Below are 23,425 nucleotides of genomic sequence, written 5' to 3'. Positions count from 1 at the left end.
GAGAGGCTTACTCCTCTAGGAGCATTTTCATCTGCATTGGACAACATTTACCACTGAGTGTACACACCCTTATGTAGCTGTGTGCATGTATCAGATACACAACATACACGAATCACCTATGTATATCCGTAACATAGTCCAAGATTTTTTTCCAAGTTGCGAATATTATGTATATACTAAGTGTTGTCTGCGGCGTACGGCGGCGGGGCAGCGAACTCTTGCCGCGGCGGAGCTGGGAGGCTGCTGTGCCACACTCAGTTACTGCGGCAGATGCACCATTCAAGTCTGCGCGTCTGATCTTGTTCATTATTCTTATTTTCAATAAGAAAACACGACAAAAAGATTATATATATATATATATATATATATATATATATATATATATATATATATATATATATATATATATATATATATATATATATATTAGCATATAGTGATCATAATATGCGTTATAAGCAAAAACTTAAATCAGCAACAAACACTTTCACTGACAAACCTGGGCCGCTGCCGTGGTATCACGCGGCGTGAACAGCACAGCAGCGGTCGTTTCCCTTGGCATGGAGTGAGTCACGCGATAACCTCCAATGCTCCATTAAGCAGTTCCGGCACCTCGCCGTCAGCGTCCATTAACATAAATTAGATTGAATGTGTCGCTGCAGAGTTCTCCCAAGGCCGTCGCGGGAAGCTGTGTAGGCAACAAACACTACACAGCCACTGGGCGCTGCCGCCGCTCCGACATCTGTCACCGCTCACTGATTATCACCACAGTCGCTCATCACACGCTTTGCTGATCCGCAATGTTGTCACTCATCCCACGACGCTCGGCATCAAACTATCGACACTTACATGAAACCACTGAGTCAGCGTTGTAAAGGAAAAGTTTTCTATTGCGCTTCTAGTTCATCTTGTCGAAAATAGGTGTTTCAAATGTAATACTCACTTACTGGAAAATCGGGTGGAGGTCCATCCTCCGTCAGTGGTCCCATGCACTCCACCACACCCATCACCACCACCGCCTCCATCACCCACCATCACCATCACCGCCTTCTCCATCATCCGCCACCACCATAACCACCACCGCTTCCATCTCTACCACCACCTTCGTCACTCGCCCCCACCATCACTACTACAGCCTTCATTACTTTCCATACCTATATCACCACCGTCTCCATTATCCCCGCCACCACCATCACCAACACCACCGCTTCCATCACCCACCACCACCACCACCATCATCCAGTCGCTATCACCACTAGCATCATCACACCACCACTAACTCTTCACTCCCGCAACACAACTACCATCACCATCCTCACTACTACCACCATCACCTTCTTTACAACCACCATTACCGTGACCATCCTGTCCACCACCACCACTAACAAAACAAGAGTAACAACTCGACTCCATCACCATCTCCATCCTCCTCACTATCGTCAACACAATCATCATCATTGTTCCACCACCACCACCACTACCACTACCATACGAAGTACATAATCACTCTCCCTACCACCATGATGTGTATCGTACTACCATTATCGTTACTTGAACTACCACCACCACCACCACCACCAATAACAACAACACTTCTACCACCAGCCTCAACACTATCCATCACGAGCCATCATCATCATTCATAATTAACACAACAAATTATTGTCCATTGATCACATTCATCGTTAACCTTCGCACAAGAAAAATGTAATAAATAAAGCGTGATTGCGGCGATTAATTATTGATGTGCAGGCATTAGAGAGAGAGAGAGAGAGAGAGAGAGAGAGAGAGAGAGAGAACAACTGTGTGTGTGTGTGTGTGTGTGTGTGTGTGTGTGTGTGTGTGTGTGTGTGTGCGTGTGTGTGTGTGTGTGTGTGCGTGTGTGTGTGTGTGTGTGTGTGTGTGTGTGTGTGTGTGTGTGTGTGTGTGTGTGCGTATCTGTATGCTCTCCTCGTCTCTCCTCTCGCTACTCACTAATTCCATCACCTTGAAAATCAGCATTCAGCAGCGTGTATCAACAGTGTAGCCAGACCCAACCAAGTCGAATCAAACCTTCCTCTTACCTTCCCTTGTATTAATCACTAGTGTTTTTCCTTACATCTTTTTGTTACTTTGACAAGAGAGTTTGGTAAGAAACATAAATTTTCCTTGCATCTCGCATAAGAACAAAATTTTTGCCTTTTTCTTTACTTAAAACAACAACTATCACGCAAAACACCACCAGCACTATCTCAACAACCTAACCTAACCTATTCATGACAAATCACATGAACATCCCAGCGTATAGACAGTCACCCTTTACTGCATCATCACATCACCACGCTTATCGTCGCCGGCTCGTTCACCAAACACCACCACTACCATCGCCACCACCACTCATCCCTCACCACTCTTGTCCTCGTGTTTTTTGTCGTTTTGGTGTAATGTCGTGTAGTTAGTCAACACAGGGGAGTAATGACGCTCAAATCCAGTTTAACTTCGGAATCTGAGACGACACCTGACAAGGGCGAGTTGGCGGGAGAGGCCTCGAGAATCCGCCTTGGAGCCATCAGAGACCCACGAAGCAGCGGACCACCAACCAATCAGTGCCTCAGCTTATGGTTGCATCTGATCAGCAGTGAATTGATAAAAAGAACCTTCAATCCATGCTTACATTTTTTCTCTCTCTCTCTCTCTCTCTCTCTCTCTCTCTCTCTCTCTCTCTCTCTCTCTTGGTTTTACCGGCTATTTCTGTGAATTCACGTAAATGTTTATGATATTTGGGCAACCTCGTTATGATGATGATAATGAATGATGTGGCCATAATAATAATAATAATGATGATGATAATAATAATAATAATAATAGTAATAATAATAATATTAATAATAATAATAATAATAATAATAATAATAATAACAATAATAATAATGAATGTAATCTTCAATAATAATAATAAAAAAGCAAACAAACACGTAATGTCGACCGCGCCACTAGTCCATCCATCCTCTCCCCGCTCTGTAAATACTGACGACCCTTCCTTTGCAACCCTCAAGCCCCCGCCCCGCGTCCCCTTCGTGGCGTCTCAGCTGGCAGGGCGCGCGTCTCGCTAGCGCTCCCCTCCTGTCGCTGCCCGCAGGTATCACTCAGGGAACCGAAAATTAGTGGTTGTAAGTAACTGTCTCGCTGACCTATCCCGCGCCCCTTTCCAGCCAGACCTTCGTGACGTACCCAACATTCCTCCCTCTCATCCCTGTAGTACGTACGCAACTATAGGCATTAGGCACCCGATACCTGGAGTACTGACGATGCTCCCTCTCTCCCTATACCGTTCCCTCACCCATCCTATGCCAATCGCCCCCGCCCAACCTGCACGTACTAACCCTCTCGTATGCCACCTTCCTGCTCTTGTAGATACTCTTCGTAGCCACTGCGCACCACCGTACAGCTTACTTCCCCCAGTGCTTCTACCTGCATTCGTCTCGTCTGCTGTGTCCTCAAGGAGAGTTTGCTGTGTCTCGCCTCCCTCATCGTCCCGCGAGCCTCTGTTACGGTGAAAGATCTGTGCGTGTGCAAAGATCGAAGCAGTATAGTGTGATACCACGTGATTCCCTGCGTCTGTGTGGTTGCTACTTGATGTCTGTCAGTTGATATAAGTGCAGATTTGCGTCTTACTGCTGTAGGGAGGAGTCTTTATAAAAAATTGTATTCTACACTGAAAGACGATTACATATCTAGTCATGATTTAATTATTTGCTTGGTATTGTTGTCTTTAGTTGAACTGTTGTCGATTTCGATTTACTTCAACTTAAATGAAGATTATTCATCATCTTCATTTTAAATTTCATCAAAATGTGTTTTGTTGTAAATCTAAATTGATTACAAACTTTTTTTCAAGTGGAGTAGGAATCAAAATGGCAACTTCTGATGAAAAAAAAAATCATAGCGGAATCAATGAACGATGACCCAGTGAAGTGCTGATAGTCTGGCAATCAAAACAGCCCGCTCCTTGGACACCATAGCCACTTTGTATAGAAGATAAAGCACATTCCAGTCTTTGAATTAGTCTAATGAATTTTGCAAGTAACAAAAACGCGAGAAAACTAGACACTGTATCAAAATTTCATAATTTAGGACAGATGGCTGAATGAAACATTTCAACTCTTGGGTAACCCAACATATGGGTTCGTTCATTAGTCTCTCTCTATTCAGCATTAACACTCGGCCAACCGCCGCCCATCTGAACGGAAATTGGCTCAGAGGGAGGGGCGTGGGAGCATGGAAACGACTGACCCTCCCCCGCACACAGCTGATCTGGACAGCCTCCTCCCACCTCCATCTATCATCACCTCCCATCACTACCAAGGCCTCACCCACCCACGCTTCTGGCCACCACTCGCACCTCCACTAGCACTCCCCCTGTTCCTTCCATGTATATAGATAAGCGAGTTTACATGTAACAAAAATAGTTGAATAAGTCATAAACAAATACATAAATAAATACATACCTAAATAAATAAATACATAAATAAATAATTAAATAAACAATTAAATAAGTAACACTAAAACACAACTAAGCCGTTTTCACCAAAAGAAAACGTTATGTTGGAGTGTGAAAGCTTTGTTTACTGCATTCATAATGTAAATACACCGACCATACGTAGATATAATGCTAATCTGAAAAAAAGGAAATTTACCTCACCTGTATAAACAATGTTATTCGTACTATTCATACTTTTTTAGGCATATTCAACCACCTTTCCTCTCGGGGAAAAAAAAAACAAATGCGAAAAAAGTGAGAGAGAAAAAAAAAAAAAAACAATGGAGGGAAGGCGCGTGTCACTGAAGCTGCAGTGATATATCAAGGGAGGCTATGCTTGATGGAGTCACGAAACAAGACAAGTTAGCCAGCGGAGAGCGTATAGGCCAGCCGCCTACCTGCTCACACACACACACACACACACACACACACACACACACACACACACACACACACACACACACACACAGCTTGGGCAGCGCAAGGGCGGCGGCGGCGGCAGCAACGGGTCGGCGTGGAGGCGCCTTAACCACTATCCTGCGGCGAGAATCACAAATAATCAAAATGAAAAATATGCATCAATGAAATATACGCACAAATGTGTTGCCCTGAGATTTCAGCTGTAAGAATCTGGTTGTGTGTCGCCAAACTGCGCTCGCGACTACCTCGAGAAGCCACAACTCCCATGGAGGTTAATTGATGCTGGGGAGCCGCGCCGGCCACCACCTGGCCCTCACTCGCTCGCGCTTACTAACACACTATTAAAAAGCAAGCAGACAGATAAGTAATAGGCAAACATAATGGACATGATACACACTCTCTCTCTCTCTCTCTCTCTCTCTCTCTCTCTCTCTCTCTCTCTCTCTCTCTCACACACACACACACACACACACACACACACACACACACACACACACACACACACACACACACACACACGCACACACACACACGTTGACTGACTGGTCTTGTTCTAGGATGTGTTTGTCATATTTCCATAAGGACATGTACTACTTTCAGATGCCTCCACAACTCCCATTTTTCCTCTAGCATAAGTCTTATAATCTAATTAAGATAAATTTGTACTCAAAATTCATAAATTTGTAAAAAGAAATATTTATAGAAAATACTTCACTTCAATGTATCTTTCAGATTGCAAATACAACTTAGTATTTTTCCCACGCAATGCCTCCAGTTTGGCCACAGGTGACTAACAAATAACGATCCTGTACCTCTGCCCTCTGACGCACCAGCACCACCATAGCACACGTGCGGGTGTCCCTGGTGTGGCTGAGGCCGCCACATCAGCAACGCGGCCCTCGCCTCGCCACACCTCGCCACCACTTAATAACAGAAATCCAGAGATTCATGTTTGGCGTCTAGTTATTTAAATCAACTGCAGTATACGTATACAATATACATTAACACATTCAAAAATTTCTTGAAAATACTATTATATATATATATATATATATATATATATATATATATATATATATATATATATATATATATATATATATTCTGTCCAGTTTTAGCAATCTTGAAAGAGTGAACTTATAGTATAAATATCATATATCATATACTCTCTTTATCAGTACCTTTATACGTCTTGATCACGTCAAACACCCTTACACTCGCTGGACTTCATGAGTCGGGCCACAAGTTGGTCTTGCCGCCCTCGCCCTCACTCACACTGGCGCTTTGTTACCTACGCATCCTAAACCTTATTTTTCTTAGATTCCTTTATGACCCAAGCTCCTCATAAATACTGCTAATCTCTTTTATATCTAAGTTTACAACATGTAATAAATTCTGTACATCCATGTAATATATTTGAAATGTGTGGCGTCCCTTCGTCCCCTCCGTGACTCCCCGGCGCGGCCTGCTTCTGGTCACTCGACACACTTGTTCCTCTGCAGTCAGCTCTTGTGAGCTGGAAGTATGTTAGTGCTTACGCTTCCTATGTAAAACATGAATACCTTAATAAAAACAAGGTTTTTACAAATAGCGAATCTAAATCCTCCTATCCACCCACTTTATATATATATATATATATATATATATATATATATATATATATATATATATATATATATATATATATATATATATATATATATATATATATATATATATATATATATATATATATATATATATATATATATATATATATATATATATATATATATATATATATATATATATATATATATATATATATATATATATATATATATATATATATATATATATATATATATATATATATATATATATATATATATATATATATATATATATATATATATATATATATATATATATATATATATATATATATATATATATATATATATATATATATATATATATATATATATATATATATATATATATATATATATATATATATATATATATATATATATATATATATATATATATATATATATATATATATATATATATATATATATATATATATATATATATATATATATATATATATATATATATATATATATATATATATATATATATATATATATATATATATATATATATATATATATATATATATATATATATATATATATATATATATATATATATATGTGTGTGTGTGTGTGTGTGTGTGTGTGTGTGTGTGTGTGTGTTTATTTAGTTATTTATTTGTATACAGAAACAGACAGGGAGTTTTAGAGTTTATCAGAGAAAGGTATGAGTGATTGAAAGTATTAGTTAGCTTTTGCATTGGAGAGTGGACAGAATAGTGGTGAAAGAAAGGAGAAAGTTTTGTTCATCCAGGCTGCGTGAGGAAGGGAGGCATGCAGCTAGCAAGGTAAGAAGAAAGAGCATTTGGCATCAAAACAGCGGTAGAATATAGCAAGAGATGCAGCATTGTGGCGATGAGAAAAAGGCTGAAGGCATTCAGACAGAGGAGAGAAATTTGTAAGAAAAAAAGCGTTCTCCTCCCCATACATGCGAAGAATACTCTAAAGCTAAATGGGCGAATAAGTCTTCTGTGCACAGTTACTTTAACACTCGGGAGGTGAGGAAAACTGGCGGCGATGAGCCAGGACAACAATTTTAAAGAAGCTGCTTTACCCAGAGATGAAATGTAAAATTTCCAGACAACTATCCCCTCTTCTCCAATGACACTCAGCTGTCCCCCCTCTTTTTACACTGAATTTCTATGGTTTGTCGTTTGTTCATAATCTAAACTGGAAACTTTACATCTCATCTCTTGCTAGCACAGCTTCTTTGAAGTTAAGCGTTCTGAGGCGTTTCCGCCAGTTTTTCTCACCCCCAACTGCTTACTCTGGAGTCTGTACAAGGGCCTTATCCGCCCATGTATGGAGTGCTCTTCGCATGTATGGGAGGCGGGGTAGGTTTTCACTCACATAGTTTTGTTAGATAGGATGGAATGAAATGTTTTTCGTCACCAACTCTCCTCTGACTGACTGTCTTCAGCCTCTACCTCACCGCCGGAATTTTGCAATTCTTGCTAACTGCACTTCTGATATTGTTTACTGCATGCCTCCCATCCTTCTGCAGCTTCGCTGCATAAGGCTTTCTTTTTCCTCCTATTCTGTCCAATCTCTCCAATGCAAACGTTAAGTAGAACTCTCAATCATTCATATCTTTCCTCTGATAAACTCTGAAACTCCCTGCTTGCTTTTGTATTTCTTACTTTTTATGACGATTTCATTTAAGAGGGAGGTTTCAAGAAATTTATCCCTACTTTTCGGCTAATTCTTTCGGATCTGCAAGTGGACTGGCAACTAAGTGGACCTTTCTTTTTTATCATATGTTATCCTTTGTCCGTCTTCTTCTCTAACGTACAAAAAAAAAAAAAAAAAATCAGAAGCAAAAGACAGACCGAGGATATTTAGTGTAGAAGACGGTAATAGTTGAGTGTCATTAAAGAAGAGAGGATAGTTGTCTGGAAAGTTGTCGAGTTGATAGATGGAAACATTTTTGAGGCATTGAACCATATACTAAGTTTTCTCTATTCTCATCAGAACTTTTATAGTTTAGAAGTCGTGTTCTGTAGCGTTCCTGCATGCTTCCTGAAGGGTTGGTTGTCTCTTGGAGGAAAGATTTACCCCCAAGGCTTGTGTGAAAAGAAACATATACTGTTTATCAAAAGGTTCATAGAAAACTTGTATTTTATGATTAAAGGAGAGATTATTCCATAGTAAGCTGCATAACTGTTTTATTTATTTTTTTTTTTCACTGTCTTATTTATAAAACGGCCGCTTAATATGTGAGGGCCTCCCCAGATTGTGGAAGTCCTTGTGCAGCTGCCTTCTTTGCCCCTTCCTTAATCCAGGCTTGTTTGATGCAAGGCTAACTGTCCCGCAACAGAATAACAATTACTAGTCCTATCACTCAAGGGACAGCGTTTGCAGTAGGCTCTGAAAATAGCACTGGCCAGAGAGAGAGAGAGAGAGAGAGAGAGAGATTAAACAAAACAAAAATAAATATATTAGAGTAAGTGAATGAAACGCAGGCAGAGAAAATTAAAGGAAGACCAGTCTGTACCGGTATGTATATCGCAAGAGAGCGAGGGAGGGTGGGAGAGTCAGAGGGAGAGAAGGAGAGTGCGGGGAAGTAAACAGACAGACGAGGCAGCGGCGAGCTGAGAGCTGCTGCGCCTCTACCATCATGAGTGGGTGGTGTCTGAAGGAGATCTTTGTCTGTTTCCTGCTATCAGTCCTCTACGTCGGGAGTCTATACGTCTGGAATGCCACTCAGGGAAGGTAAGGGGTCAGAGTTCACCTGTTTAGTCTCTTTTGCCCTTGTATCTCAAGTGGGGACAGGGAGTAGGTTAAGTCAGGGCTGGAGTGTTGGGTCCTTGCGTAGGTCTTGTGCAGCATGCAGTCACTAACCATGTTTGTTCTCACATGATTTAATACATAGGGGCAATACTTTCATGGTGCTGTGTTACTTGTCCTGTTCCCTTTGGCTCTGTAAGTGGGGTGAGGTCTTGAGTCCACAACACTTGCAATGTAGGTAAAATTTTGTCACAGTTACACCCTCAGCACTCTGGTTAGTCAAATTGTTCTCTTATGATAAACTGGAATGTGTTTTGATGTAATTGGATGATATTTCAAGGTGTTAATATCTTCATAGCTGTCTCAGTTCTGTAGCCATATGTAAAGCTAAAACTGTGGTTTCATATAGTATTTCTGTAATATTTAAAGTTGCTTGTAATGTGTCACCTCAAGTTGAGATGCTTCTACTTGTATCAATCTGAAGCTACTGTGTAACCATAACATGCTCAGTTCATAGCGATGGTGAATAATTACTCAGGAAACAGAAATTTATGATAGGATTACAAGGGTTCAATGTTTAGGTCATTACAATAATAACACTGAGAAACTAATCAGTAGGCAAATAGATGGGCAGTGCCATAGATTTTTTTGTTCTATGTGAGAGGGCAGGATTGGCCAAGGGCAACAAATTGATAAAGAAAAAGGCCTGCTCAGTTGCCAGTTTCCTAACAGAGCCAGCTGATAGTTAACCAAAGGATTGCGACAAATGTCTTAAAACCTCCCTCCTTAATGAAGTCAAGTCATGGGAAGTTGGAAATGCAGACGCAGGCAGGGAGTTCCTGAGTTTAACAGAGAAATGTATGAAAGATTGAGAGTACTGGACAGAATAGGGGTGAGAGGAAGAAGAAAGCCTTGTGCAGAGAGGCCACAGGAGGATGGGAGGCATGCAGTTAGCAAGATCAAAAAAGCAATTAGCATGAAAATAGCAGTAAAAGATAGCAAGAGATGCAACATTCCGGCGGTGAGAAAGAGAGTGAAGACAGTCAGAGGAGGGCAACAATAATGATCGTCAAGTCAGGTTTGGGACTTTTTGTGTTTCCACTTGCTACACTTCTATGTGTCTTTTTATCTAGTGTATTCCAATGCAAAATATATTCAAAATTAAGATCTGGTGATAAAACTGAATATCTATTTCTTTGCCAGCTAATATTGAGAATTGTTCAAAAATCAATCTAACTGAATATTGGAAGATTCCTAACTTTGGTATTATTTCCAAAATCATGCTAACTTACCATGCTAGATGATATTCACTATGATAGGAGCTGATGACAAACCAATAAGATGGTGTCAGAGACAGTCTTGAAAAATGATACATAGGTAAGTAAACATTTTTCCTGTAAACACTAGCGATTGGTTAATAGGAGCAGTAGCATCATGTTGTTTGTCAAAGGTTGTAAAGACAGAATGATGTAACTCACTGTCCTGACCAACAAATTACTCACACTGCAGTACAACTTTGTATGTTTATGCTGCTCAGTATCAGGGTGAGACAGCTTCAGTAAACAATCATCTGAAAACTTGTCTTGTGAAACTCCCAAAAATTTAATCTAGAAATGATACAGAAATTTCTTTCTTTAGACCATTATAGTGAAAAAGAATAACTAGTTTCAAGGTAGAATTCTAAATTCTCTTCATAGTAACATCTAAGACAATAGAATAACCTGCATCCTGCTTATTCATTGAAACTGCAGACTTATGCATAAAGGAAATAATTACATCAGAAACAATGTTGTATTAACTAATACAAATCACATTAAAACTTACTTGGTCAAATGGAATATAGCATATTTGAATGTAACTTTACCTAAATAAACATGTCCCATTCCGATTTCAGCTTCCTGGACTTACTTCATACTCCTCTTCATCCTCATGCCGTTTCTCTTCCTCCCCCTTTGACTTAGCAGGCAGATGATGGGGTTCACTATGGCAGGCAGCATGTGCTAACTGATGTAAACTAATAGTATTTGAAGACACACATGCAAAAACAGTGATATCAAAGAAAGCAGCTTGAAAATTTTTTTTTAAATACTCAAAGAATGACTGCCAGGATCTTTCCTTCCTAGTGCTGTGGGTGTAATAGTAAAATAAAAATGCAATTCATACTCATATCCTCTCTTTCTGGGTCGTCAACCGTCCCATGTGTTATTTTCAGAATAAGGTATGTGGAGGTTTGTTTGCTGTGGTCTTAGCCCTTTGGCTGTTTTAGTTCCTGCATGCTGTAAATTTATGCCATGCTCAACCAAGTGGCAATTTCAACCTTAAGAATGATTGCACACCTGTTTGCTGAACTCAGTGTTGTCTGGTTTACTTTGATCATACAAGGAGCCTGGATATTTTTAGCTATCTATATTTATTTTTGTTAGTACTGTATTCATTTCCCTGAGGTACATAAGTCTGAAGCAGCCCACACCCACAGTGGTCATTTAACGTTGTAGGATTCAGCCATTTGGAAATTGTACAAGTGCTTTGATATTAGTATATACATGTTTGTATGCAAAGTAAATACAGGTACATAATGTAAAAAAAATATATATATATGAAATGCAAATAAAAAAAAGTATTTGAATTATAGAAGACAGATAAAAGATGAATGTTGGCTAAAAAATTGTATAGTTAATAATGTTTTAAGAAAACTATTTTCTTTATCATGTAGTAAATTTAAGAATTTACTACATGATAAAGAAAGTTGTTACAGCAGCTATTTTCAAGGTTTTGCTTATACAGCATCATCATTACTCCATAGTACTGCTACTCTTCACATGACATCAGCATCATAACAGTGTTCCATGTGACTCCCCTTCTCACCTACATTTATAAGGTAGCTTTAGTACATGCTCACTATTCATTATTTGTTCTATAACTTCATGACAGTTATTGTGTGAGTGTGTGGTTAGTATTGTATCAGCACCAATTTTGGCATCCAGTGATACCAAACTAGAAGCTTCTAAACCAAGCAAGCTTGTAAATCTTTGAGATGAGGTTGTACAGGAATCATATTTGTCTGGAATTATGAAACTTGGCTCCTATGAAGTTTGAATTCTCTCTCCAATAATATCAGATTTCACAGTTATTATAGCCATATTATCAAATTTGTGTCATTAATATTGTTACATATTTAACATTATTTGATTTTCTTCTTACTTTTACATGTACTTCACCCTGATTTTTTTTTTTTTTTTTTATATATGGTGAATTTAATTCATTATAATTTGTACTGTACTTGTTACTCAAATTGTGACACTGAATTTGGTAGAATATTGCTTGGCATGTTGATGCTCTGAAGATGTAAAATGAGAAAACACAATTCCAAAATTCAACGTTATGCTGAGTTAATGTAAGTACTGGAAATGATGGACATAGGGAGAGGGTGATTAGGTCCCAGAGGCAGTCATTTGATGCATTGAATTGGTGGATAGGCATAAGGATTCATGGTTGTTTTAATAACTTAGTAGATTCACCTGTGGGAGCTGCTTGCATTGAGGAACACACTTTGGATTGAGTTTCTAAGACCAGTGTTTCTTGCTCATGTCCCTCAGGAAATCCCTCCATGAATATGCCCTTAAAACTATAGGAACTACAGTAGTATTTTTAAAGGAAAAGGTGAACTGTGCAGTTGTGTTTCCTGATTCTGCTGATGCATGAAATTAAATGACTGCTGTAATTTTGTGAAATTATTGGTGGATGCAGCTTATCCCAGTCATTTTAATCAGTTCCTTAGTCTTTAGTTGCCTTGTTCAAGATGCTGCTGATTAAAAGTACATGAACATACATATTTTTCATGTTGACTAAGTGCACAGTACAATGAACATCAGTTAGCTTCTTTTATATTTGTATGGTTTTCATTGTGTAACATTTTTTGTCTGAATCTGTCTTGTTATACTTCAGATAACAAAGTGGTTAAGTGGTTTAGTGTTTTGTGTAGTTTGAAAATTTTTTCATACAGCAATAATTTGTTTGTTCACTTAAGGATACAGATTTCCAGTTATGTATGTATATGTATGTTTATTTGTTTATTCATGTCTTTTAATATATTTTTATTTATTCACTGGAGGTTAGCCATCATGGGATGATAAGAGTATAAAAATTTAAATAATTTTAAGAAATTAACTGAAAAGTTTGAAGTTGATAATGCAGTTTTACACAAAGGTTTTACACTTTAGTTGTTTTGGTTTGTATGTGGCTGGTGTGATGTGAATGCCTGTGAGCTTCTGTGTTGCTCTATTTCTTTTTTCTCAATACTTTGTAGTGACTGAACTGATATAGTATTTTATAGCTTATATAATTGGAAATACATGAAATATAAATTAATATCCTGTCATAACTCCTGCAGAGACCATCCATCTACAATTAAGAAGCGATGCATTAGTGTGTTCTTCATGACAATAGTGTCACCGCTATTTGTCATTTGGTTTGGAAATCAAGACTATGATGAGGTAAGAAATAATGTATAGCTCTTGTGAGAAAAGATTTTTTTGAAAAATAAATTATATCTAGTTCAGAATATATCTATTAAAAGATTAGATGAAGCTGTTTATTTGAATGTAAAGATAGCATGCTACACTGTATAGTTAGGATAGGATTGTGGTAACCCTTTGTCCAATGTGTTTGCTTTGTTGCAGGTTTCGTTATGGGCTCAGATGGGCCTGAGATGGGAGGGCCTTCTCCCGGCATTGGTTGTGCCTCTTTTCCTTACCTTCATTCTGTTTTTGGGTCCCCTTGTACAGTCTCATCTCTCTGTTCCTGTAACAGCTACTCTTCGCATGTACATGGGTACGTTTGAAAGGTTTGGGATAAATTCACTCAAAATATAGAATGTTAAGATTATTTTCTGCCTATATATTAGGCCAGTAATTCTACTTGAGATGGCCCAGATAAAGTATACCACAGACTCACAGACACCTAATATGCACTCTTAATATTATTGTTCCCTGGTGGAAAGGGATAGTGTCATGAATCATCCTACTACACCTAAGAAGCTTACACATAGAATAACTCACCACATACTTCTATAACAAAGCTTGATGACATACACTAGTTTACTCATGCCCCTTCATAATTAGAGTGACAGAGAGAAAGCAGTGTTATATGATATGTACAAAAATAAACCAGACGGGAATTTGCTAGACATGAATTAATAGAATAAACATTTGAAGATATTTTAGGCCCTTAATATACAGAAGAAGCTCCATTATTTGCAAGGGATGGATTAAAGGGAGTTAGCAGAACAAGAAAATGAGGTGAGGCATGGTTGTGTGAGCTGTATGGAAGTTGTATACAAGATTTTTAGGGGCTGATTCAGTAATCTGGATGAAGGTGACCAGAGTCAAATAGTTATAATGATTCCCTTCTTGTAATGTAGTTAAGTAGACCTCAGCATGCAATACCAAGCAACAAATACACACAGGCTGTACTCATCCATACCCCTGACATAGTTTCTCTCTCTCTCTCTCTCTCTCTCTCTCTCTCTCTCTCTCTCTCTCTCTCTCTCTCTCTCTCTCTCTCTGTTTCACTCATTTAATAGCAGAAGATAGAATAGTAAGCTGTAGTATTGTAATCTTTCTCTCATGATTCTCAGAAAGACTCGTGTTTCAAATTAACTCAGGTGTTGTGAAGTTTTTATTACATAATTCAAAGAATATATTCTGGAATACTGATAAATGCAAGTAATATTAATGTAGTGTTAAATTTTTCAGATCCCTTGTATTGGTATAATACAGCACAAAATCCCATATGGTGGAGAAATCAGCTTGTTGCTCCTTTTTCTGAAGAATTCACCTTTAGAGCCTGCATGCTACCCATCCTGCTGCAGTGCCTCACCCCAGGGAAAGCCATCTTTGTAGCTCCTCTGTTCTTTGGTGTTGGTGAGTTGCTTCTGTAGGAGCAAAGTGCACTGGTGAAGTAACATTGCTGATGATAGAAAGGTCTTGCTGACTTATGATCATTTTATTAATGGTCATCAGTGCTATCTGGTTAAACATTCTTATTTTGTGATGTTAGGCAACTGATGAGTTTTTTCACCACAAAGTTATTCTTTAGGTTTTAGTAACAGTTCTTCTTGTTAGATATTAGTTTTTGAGAGTGCTTCAATTTTTTTAATTATTTGTGTGATTTTACTTCCTTTGATAGCTCACCTCCACCATGCCGTGGATCGCCTGAACGCTGGGATCACCCTGCCAGCCGTCATCCTCATATCCAGTGAGTACGGCCCTTAAGTGTTCTGTTTTCAATTGATAAGTTTCCTTATTGTTGCAGTTTGTGGAGTTTACCTGTAAGGTGCTTTATTTCAATCTAATTCAAACATTTAAAAAATTTATGTATATCATGAAACACTTCCCCTTCATCTTGAGACTGCTCTGCGATATTGGACAGATTTTTTAGACCTTTCTTTTCATTTCCATAAGCAAAATTTATATGTATCCAAAGATTGTCAAAACTGAGAAATGTCAATCATTTAATTTCTTATACCTTTGTTAAGATATCAGAGGAATTATTTTGTAGTAGGAAATTTTTTTTTTGTGGATATACTAATAATGTCATGCATTAGTACATGGTTTTATGAAGGGGAACAATAAATATATTTCATGGAACTCATAAGTGATGGTTTTATCTTTTCAGGTTTCCAGTTTTTGTATACATCAGTATTTGGTTTCTATTCAGCATTTCTCTTTATCAGAACAGGTAATTATCTTATATGATAAGTTACTTCATATCTCATGTTGTTGAAATTCCCTTGATTTGTGAGTGTGTGGTGAATTTTAGTATACATGGCATTACCCATTACCAGGTTCACTCAATCACCAACTGAAAGCATTCCTTCATTTCACCTATGTTTACCATGTACACTCCCATATCCCTGTACAGGCTTCCTGACATATTCATAGGGTATGGTGCCTTAATTTTCTTTCTTTTAACTCATGAATGATATATTCTGACCAAATTTTTCTCTTTCAGGACACTTTCTTCCTTTATTTGCTGTTCATGCATTTTGTAACCACATTGGTGTCCCTGAGGTGAAGGAAATGCTGAAGGCCCCTGCTCCCCTTCGCAGCAAACTGATGGCCTGTCATGTGCTGGGTCTGGTTGCCTGGTACTTCTTGCTTTATCCACTTACTGAACCCTCCCTCTACAGCAATGCTGCACTAGCATTGTGAAGGAAGCCTTAAAATACAGTAGTAACCAAAATTTTTATGATAGAATTGTAGACATTTTGTGCCGTATTGTTACATACAATTCAAAGTTTTAGTAGTTCAGAGATGGTTGCTTCCTGTTCCTAGGATGTCTTGTCTTTTATTCTTGAATAGTGATGAAATATTTAAATCATGGTCCTTGTTAATTTTATTTGTGTATTTATTTATGTATTCATTTGTTTTTATCATCTTGTAAATTGTTCATACATGGTCACTTATGCCTTTGGACCTCATCCAAGATCTATGTTCCCCCAGTGTCTTTTATTGCTCAACTGTGCTATCCTCCTGTAATACGTCAGCAGCATCAACTGTGAACACATTGCATATACTTTTTTTTGTATTGCTTACATGAAGTAAATGGGGAAGTTTATAAGAAAACCAATTCTGTAACTGTCTATCAGTATCTGCTGCCTTTTCCAAAGAATTTTTCCATGATACAAGTCTCATGTCGTATTTGTCCTTGCTTTTCTTCCTTGCAAGCTCCAATTTCCTCATTGTCTTACCCTTTCCCTTTCTCCCACATGCACTTACATTCTTTCCTCCAGTTCATTCAACATCATCCTTATGCATCACCTGCATTTATCACACACACACACACACACACACACACACACACACACACACACACACACACACACACACACACACACACACACACACACACACACACACACACACACAGTGTAGTGGTTAGTAGACTCGGCTCACAACCAAGAAGGCCCAGGTTCAAGTCCCAGGCACGGCGAGTCAAAATGGGCAAGCCTCTTAATGTGTAACCCCTGTTCATTCAGCAACAAGTACATACAGAATATAATTTGAGGGGTTGTGGCCTAGCTTTCCTGGTGTGTGGAGTGTGTTGTGGTCTCAGTCTTTCCTGAAGATCAGTCTATGATTTCTGAACTCGCTTTGTAATCAGGAAGGCTGGCTGGGTGACCAGCAGGCGACTGTGAATACACACACACCAGAGCCCTTTATCTATGAATACCACTAGGTACTGGGAATATTTACTGAAGTTTGAAGTGTTGGCTCACAAATGAATTGCTTGCATGCAGTATTCTGTCAATGCACACTAGGCAGCTTCATCTCATCATATGAGTGGCAGTATTATTTTGGGCATTTCTTGTGCAAACAACTTCTGTCAATACTAAAAGTACTTTCATATTGCAGGCAACACATACTTGATGATGATGATGATGAGTGTGTCAAATCTGCCTAGGGATACTGAAAGATGCATCATCATTAAGCTATACAATTTTGATTTGTTCATCAAGATGTACTCTTTTGATCGTCTTACACTGTGCCATTCTTTCTTTGTATTCAAGTCACCTTAGAGTGCCATGTTTGACCTCCTCCACCTTTCTGCTGTCTGTTTATCTGTTTCCTTGAGCCCCATCCACACGACTGAGCATTGCTCTCGAACACAGGTGAGCGGTTCGTTCAATGATGAACATCCCACTTTTGTTCACAGAACTACGAGCAGAATGCTTGTTTTCATATTGCTTTGAAAACAATGAACACTGCTCGTACCCAGGAGTATTATGTCACTGCCAGACAAAGCAAAGGACTGTGGTTATCACTGGTAGTGAGTAAGCGAAATGTCTGTTCCTACGCCCACTAAAAACTAGTGGTCTAAAGCAGCACTTTTTCATATGATATAGCTATATCAGCCCTGCAAACCATATCAGAGGAAATGAGAAAAATTGGTTGTCTGTGATGCCTGATGACACCATTTACTTTTTCCCATTTTCTTTCTTTTCTTCTTCACACACACATACATCAAGTATTATGCTACACAATCCTATTCTCTTCTGATCCTTGATGGTGGCCACCATTGTTATCATATTGCACACAGCCTGGGGAACCACTGTCTTTTGCTGTTTTGCGTGTTTTAACTGGGGCACCGTTTGGACAGCACTACTCTGCATTGTTCAGAGGGCAAAAACGGGAGGTTTGTCATTGAGCAGACTGCTCGCCTGTGTTTGAGAGCAATGCTCGATCAATTGGATGGGGCTTTACCCTCACCATCCATTACTTGCAATTCACAGGCACTTCTTCAGTAAGTCCTTTCATCGTGATCATTGTCTTTCACTGAACATTCAAGTCTTTCTGCATATGGTATGCATAATTTCTCTTTAGCTGTTAATTAACATATTATACAGCTAAGAAGTATGGGATCAAGGGAATGTTTAAAGAAAATGCCATCCATCTCAACATTCAGTTCATCAGATGAGGTGTATGGAACCAAATAGGCATTGGGGCCAAAAACTTGGTTTTGAGTTAGTCATTTGAAATTTTGCAGCATTTACTTCATCCATAATAAAATAGCACAATAGTGACATGGTGACAACTCTCATGCCTTCTGTTAGTTGTTTGGCAGTGCCTAGAGGTGGTATAACCATGTTATGTGCTGATTAGGAAGGCATGCTTGGCTCAGATGCACCTGTGGCTCTCAAACCTAGGAGTTGGTTGGACATCCACGCTAAAAAAGAAAGCACAAGAATTTAGCCTCTCTACTCATTAGGTGGGTGAATATTGTACTGCTGAATCATGCAGAGGAGGGATACCAACCAATGCCTTTCATGATTCAGGCTCAACTCAAAACTTAAACTGGTGCAGATGTCCCAAGGATTTTAGATAACTCAGGCATATGCTGAGATGAAAACTATCTCAGGCACATAAATATTGTATAATTTCTAGCAGTGTCTTAACAATCTTCCATGTGTATGTTTCTTTCTTTCCTCGTCCTCTACTAACATAAACATACATAATGTGACATGGCAAAAATAATTTTTATATAATAGATAATATTTTCAAATATTGTTTGGTATTGTTATTGATATGAAATGTTGATACCTTTATGAAATTTGTTCAAATGTTATGGTGCTTTACTGTGGTTGGTGAGCTGACAAGATTATCAAGTAGTGAAGGTGAGGAAGGATAGATGTAAAAACCTCACATATGATCATGAGAAAGCAAAAATCCAACCGTCTTCAATAACAAAGACAACAAACCATTCAAAGATTGTAAATTCCTGACGTCAGAGTTTATGTGTTTTCATGTTAGCTTTGTGATTATTTTATTTCCTAACCTGTTGTCCATTTTTCAAGAGCAATCATACCCTTTACAGTCATAGTTGTTATAATGAGAGATTTTTTCAACATTATGTGTTTAACACCTCAGTGATGTATTTAATACCTCAGTAATGTGTCAACCATTTATTTCATACAGAGTTACCAATACATATAGTAATCTCTCATTTTAATAGTGTTGATTCCAGACCAGATACGATATTTTGAATCCAGAAGTCTGTTGCGTAAAGTAAAATTCAGTGTTCATGACATTTATACAGCATCTCTGTATAATTTATTTCTGAAAAAAAAAAAAAAAAAAAATGCACTGTGCCAGTAGAGTGTTTTTAACCACTGTATATTGATAGTGACTAAGTGAGGTGAGATGGGAATATGGATATGGCTAGTCATCATGTGCCAATTTTGTTCACACCTGATTTTGAGTTACTTCCACCTTGTATTTCTTCTATTCTGATATATATATATATATATATATATATATATATATATATATATATATATATATATATATATATATATATATATATATATATATATATATTTATTTATTTATTTATTTATTTTTTTTTTTTGTATGTACTACTATTTTACTTCCTTTAGGAGGGACTTAATCTGACTTGATTGTTGAAGTTATAACGTTTGGTGCAGATGCGCTTGTATTGTACCAGGAAAGTATGTTTTTATTATTAGTTCTATCATGACATGGGCAATTCTGAGTTGTGTCCATCATAACATGGTCTGTTATAATGAGAAATTGCTGTACTCTGCTGATGTATGTGCATGCATGCACAAACAAACAAACAAACCAACAAACAAACATACACACAATTAGAATAGTTCCCTCCTGTACATAACAACTTGATAAACAGACACAAAAACACATGAGGGCCAGTGATGTAGTAGTAACATGCTTGGCTTATGATCGAAAAGTCTAGTACTATTTGAATTCCTGAGAGTTTAGGCTTGTCTTTCATGATGTAGTTTGTTTTTCCAATAGAGAATAGGCATGGAAGTATATCAAGGGACTATGGTCTGATTCATACAGAAAACAAACAACCTTGCTCTCTTTTATGTGAATGTAATCAGGAAACAATCAATGAAATCTGTGTTTAAAGCAACAAATTTTATATTGAAATGAGAATTGCTTACCTGAACCATTTACTTTATTGGGCATGAGCAGTACAGCAGGTGTAGTAGTTGGCCCAATTATCATTTTAATCCACAATACGGGTTTTCTACGTACGTATCTTTTATCCAGTTGTGTTAGGGATCCTGTAATTATTGTGCTCTATATAAATTTATGAGTAACTATTATTTTTGTTAATCTATCTGTATTCTATTTGAGGTAAATTTTTTTTATACAAAGCATTTAAAAGAGAAATGAGAGAGTGTAGGCATTCTATACCATCACAATCAAGATACATTTTAGAAACATGATTTTAAGTGAAAAGTATCAAAAGTTAAGTTATGCAACAAATTAATTTTCTTTTACATTATCTTTGTATGTAGATTTAGATGTAAAAAAGTTAAGTCACATCAAATCATCTTCCTATAACTGTACAGGTTGTTACATACAGGCATGTAATAGTCTGTGTAATGAAGCTCCTGCCATCTGGTGTTCTGTTATTTCCTTGTGAAAAATTTTGTAACCACTTTAGAATATATGGATTGCTCAATGTACAGAAGCAGTTAATTGATGGGATTCATCTATAAAATGTTATAACCTGAACTTTAGATATTTTAGATGGCTTAAACTCGTCCTGTCAGTGTTATATATCATGAAAGAAATTAGTAAATGAAGCATTCATCTCAGAGCAGGAACAAGAGAACCCAGTTAATTTTGTAACATGTAATGGTTATTGTTTATAAAACTGAAGAGAAATGCAGTTGATACAAGAAATGAAATTTGTGGGAATACATGAGATTAAAGTTTATGTATGCTGGCATATAAGTAAGTCATGCATATTAACTGTGGAAGCAGTGCCATATGACTCACTGTAAAAGACAAGTTCAAGACTTCTCTCTCTCTCTCTCTCTCTCTCTCTCTCTCTCTCCTTTTACAGTTCCTATTTGACTATTTTCATACAATTCAATTTTTGAGTGACTAGCTAACTACAGTGTCAGGTCTTGTCATGATTTCTTGCCATGAAAGAAGCAGATAATACTTTACTTAAACATGGCTCCATGAAACTGGTGCATAGCTTTTCTGCCAATTGTAGTCGATGCCAGGAACTTTTTATGGATACTCCTGCTTTGTTCAGAATGGTAGAAGGAAGTGCATTAACATTAAGATTCAGGTATACAATATCCTCGGCAGTTCTTTGCTATGATCTTGGATTTCTAGCAGTGAAGCACAAAATTTATGATTCCTTGTAATTATTGACTGTTCTTGAAACTGAAAATGCTGTTGAAAGGTACCCAACATCAAAGCTGAGAGGACCTCACAGAGAATGTTACACTAATGCTTCAATGACTTGAGCCCGTTCAATATATTTCCTGCAATGGAAGGCTTACTGGGCTAAGTATATTACGTAACAAAAAGGACATTTTAAAGATTACATATGAAGGAACTTTAATAAAGTTATTTTCTCCCTTCATTTATAAGCAAAGCCTGACTGATAAAGCATAATAATATTGCCAACCTGCAGGCACCAGCAGGGAAAGCAGCTCAGTACAAAATCATTGAAGTGGGAAAAAAAGAAAAGTTAAATAAAAAAAAAAAAAAAAAAAAAAATTGTAAAAACAAATTAAGAAAAACAAAAATGAAACAAATAGATAAAGCCATAGGATGGCAGTTTTGAGGGATTAGAATGGTTAACCTTCTTAAAAACAGGTTCTATAGAGGCAAGAAGGAAAGGCAGATAATGATAGATGTTAGTCATAGCTGAAAGAGTTTGACTAGGCAAGGTGCAACTACAGAGGCACAGTTTTGGAAAACAGTAGGTGGGACACCATAAGGTCCATAAGCCTTCTGAGGGTTTAAGCCAGTGAGGACATCAAAAACATTATTGTAAAGGAGTTTTATAGGTACTATAAAATAGTTAAAAGAACAAGCCTTGGATAATCCAAGGTAGGGTTCTTAACAAAAGTTTGAGTAAAGAGTTCGGCTTTAGAAATAGATGAGATGGCAGTGATACCAGAACAAAATAAAGGAGGGAAAGATGAAACAAAGTTATTAGAAATGTTTTTGGCTAGGTGCCAGAAATCTCTAGGAGGTTGGTAAAGATGCTAAGGCACAGCCCAAGAGTCAAGAATGATGGTTTTATGGTCACCAGCATAATACAGATAACAATGATCACAGGGAATACAATCAAAATCATTTGAACCTATTCTTCAATCAGTCAAAGTCAAAGATGAAGACTGAAAGAAGTGGATGTTGAGTGGCCCTAACAACCCTTGTCCATATACAGTACTTTTAGACTTCTTCTAAACCATTAAATAATTCATGTGAGGTAATGAAGTTTTTTCTCACTCTTACTCATGTATTAGTAGTTCCATTTCTTCCTATGCTAATCACGTGTACATTTTCCTTGTGCAATGGTTTACAGTGTCTAAGCAAGACGTGTGAATTTTTATTTCAGTATTTACATTTGTCTCTCATTTACTTGTCATGTATATGAAAGTAGACATTTATGAATGCTATCCTAAAGATGAAAAGGAGCAAGAACAATCTTCAGTAATGTTTACCTTGGTTAATATTTATCTTTTGTATAACCAAGCTCTTGGAATTACTTATTTCAAATAGGATTTAAATAGAAAGTTTCTGTAGCTCAACTCTTCATT

At 37.5% G+C, this 23,425-nt stretch overlaps 1 protein-coding gene across 1 annotated transcript; it reads left to right on the top strand.

Annotated features, from left to right (window-relative positions):
* Nucleotides 1–9,101: 9,101 nt before the first annotated feature.
* LOC123514728 (CAAX prenyl protease 2-like) lies at nt 9,102–21,256 on the top strand. The gene is made up of 7 exons (XM_045272809.1): nt 9,102–9,291; nt 13,697–13,799; nt 13,986–14,136; nt 15,060–15,227; nt 15,493–15,561; nt 15,982–16,044; nt 16,318–21,256. The coding sequence occupies exons 1-7, from the start codon at nt 9,197–9,199 to the stop codon at nt 16,515–16,517; spliced, it is 849 nt and encodes a 282-aa protein (XP_045128744.1). The 5' UTR covers nt 9,102–9,196; the 3' UTR covers nt 16,518–21,256.
* Nucleotides 21,257–23,425: the final 2,169 nt, after the last annotated feature.

The sequence above is a fragment of the Portunus trituberculatus genome, chromosome 38, assembly GCF_017591435.1.
Source record: "Portunus trituberculatus isolate SZX2019 chromosome 38, ASM1759143v1, whole genome shotgun sequence".
Lineage (NCBI taxonomy): Eukaryota > Metazoa > Arthropoda > Malacostraca > Decapoda > Portunidae > Portunus > Portunus trituberculatus.
Note: the sequence above shows the minus strand (reverse complement) of the source record. Positions and strands in the feature narration are given on the sequence as shown.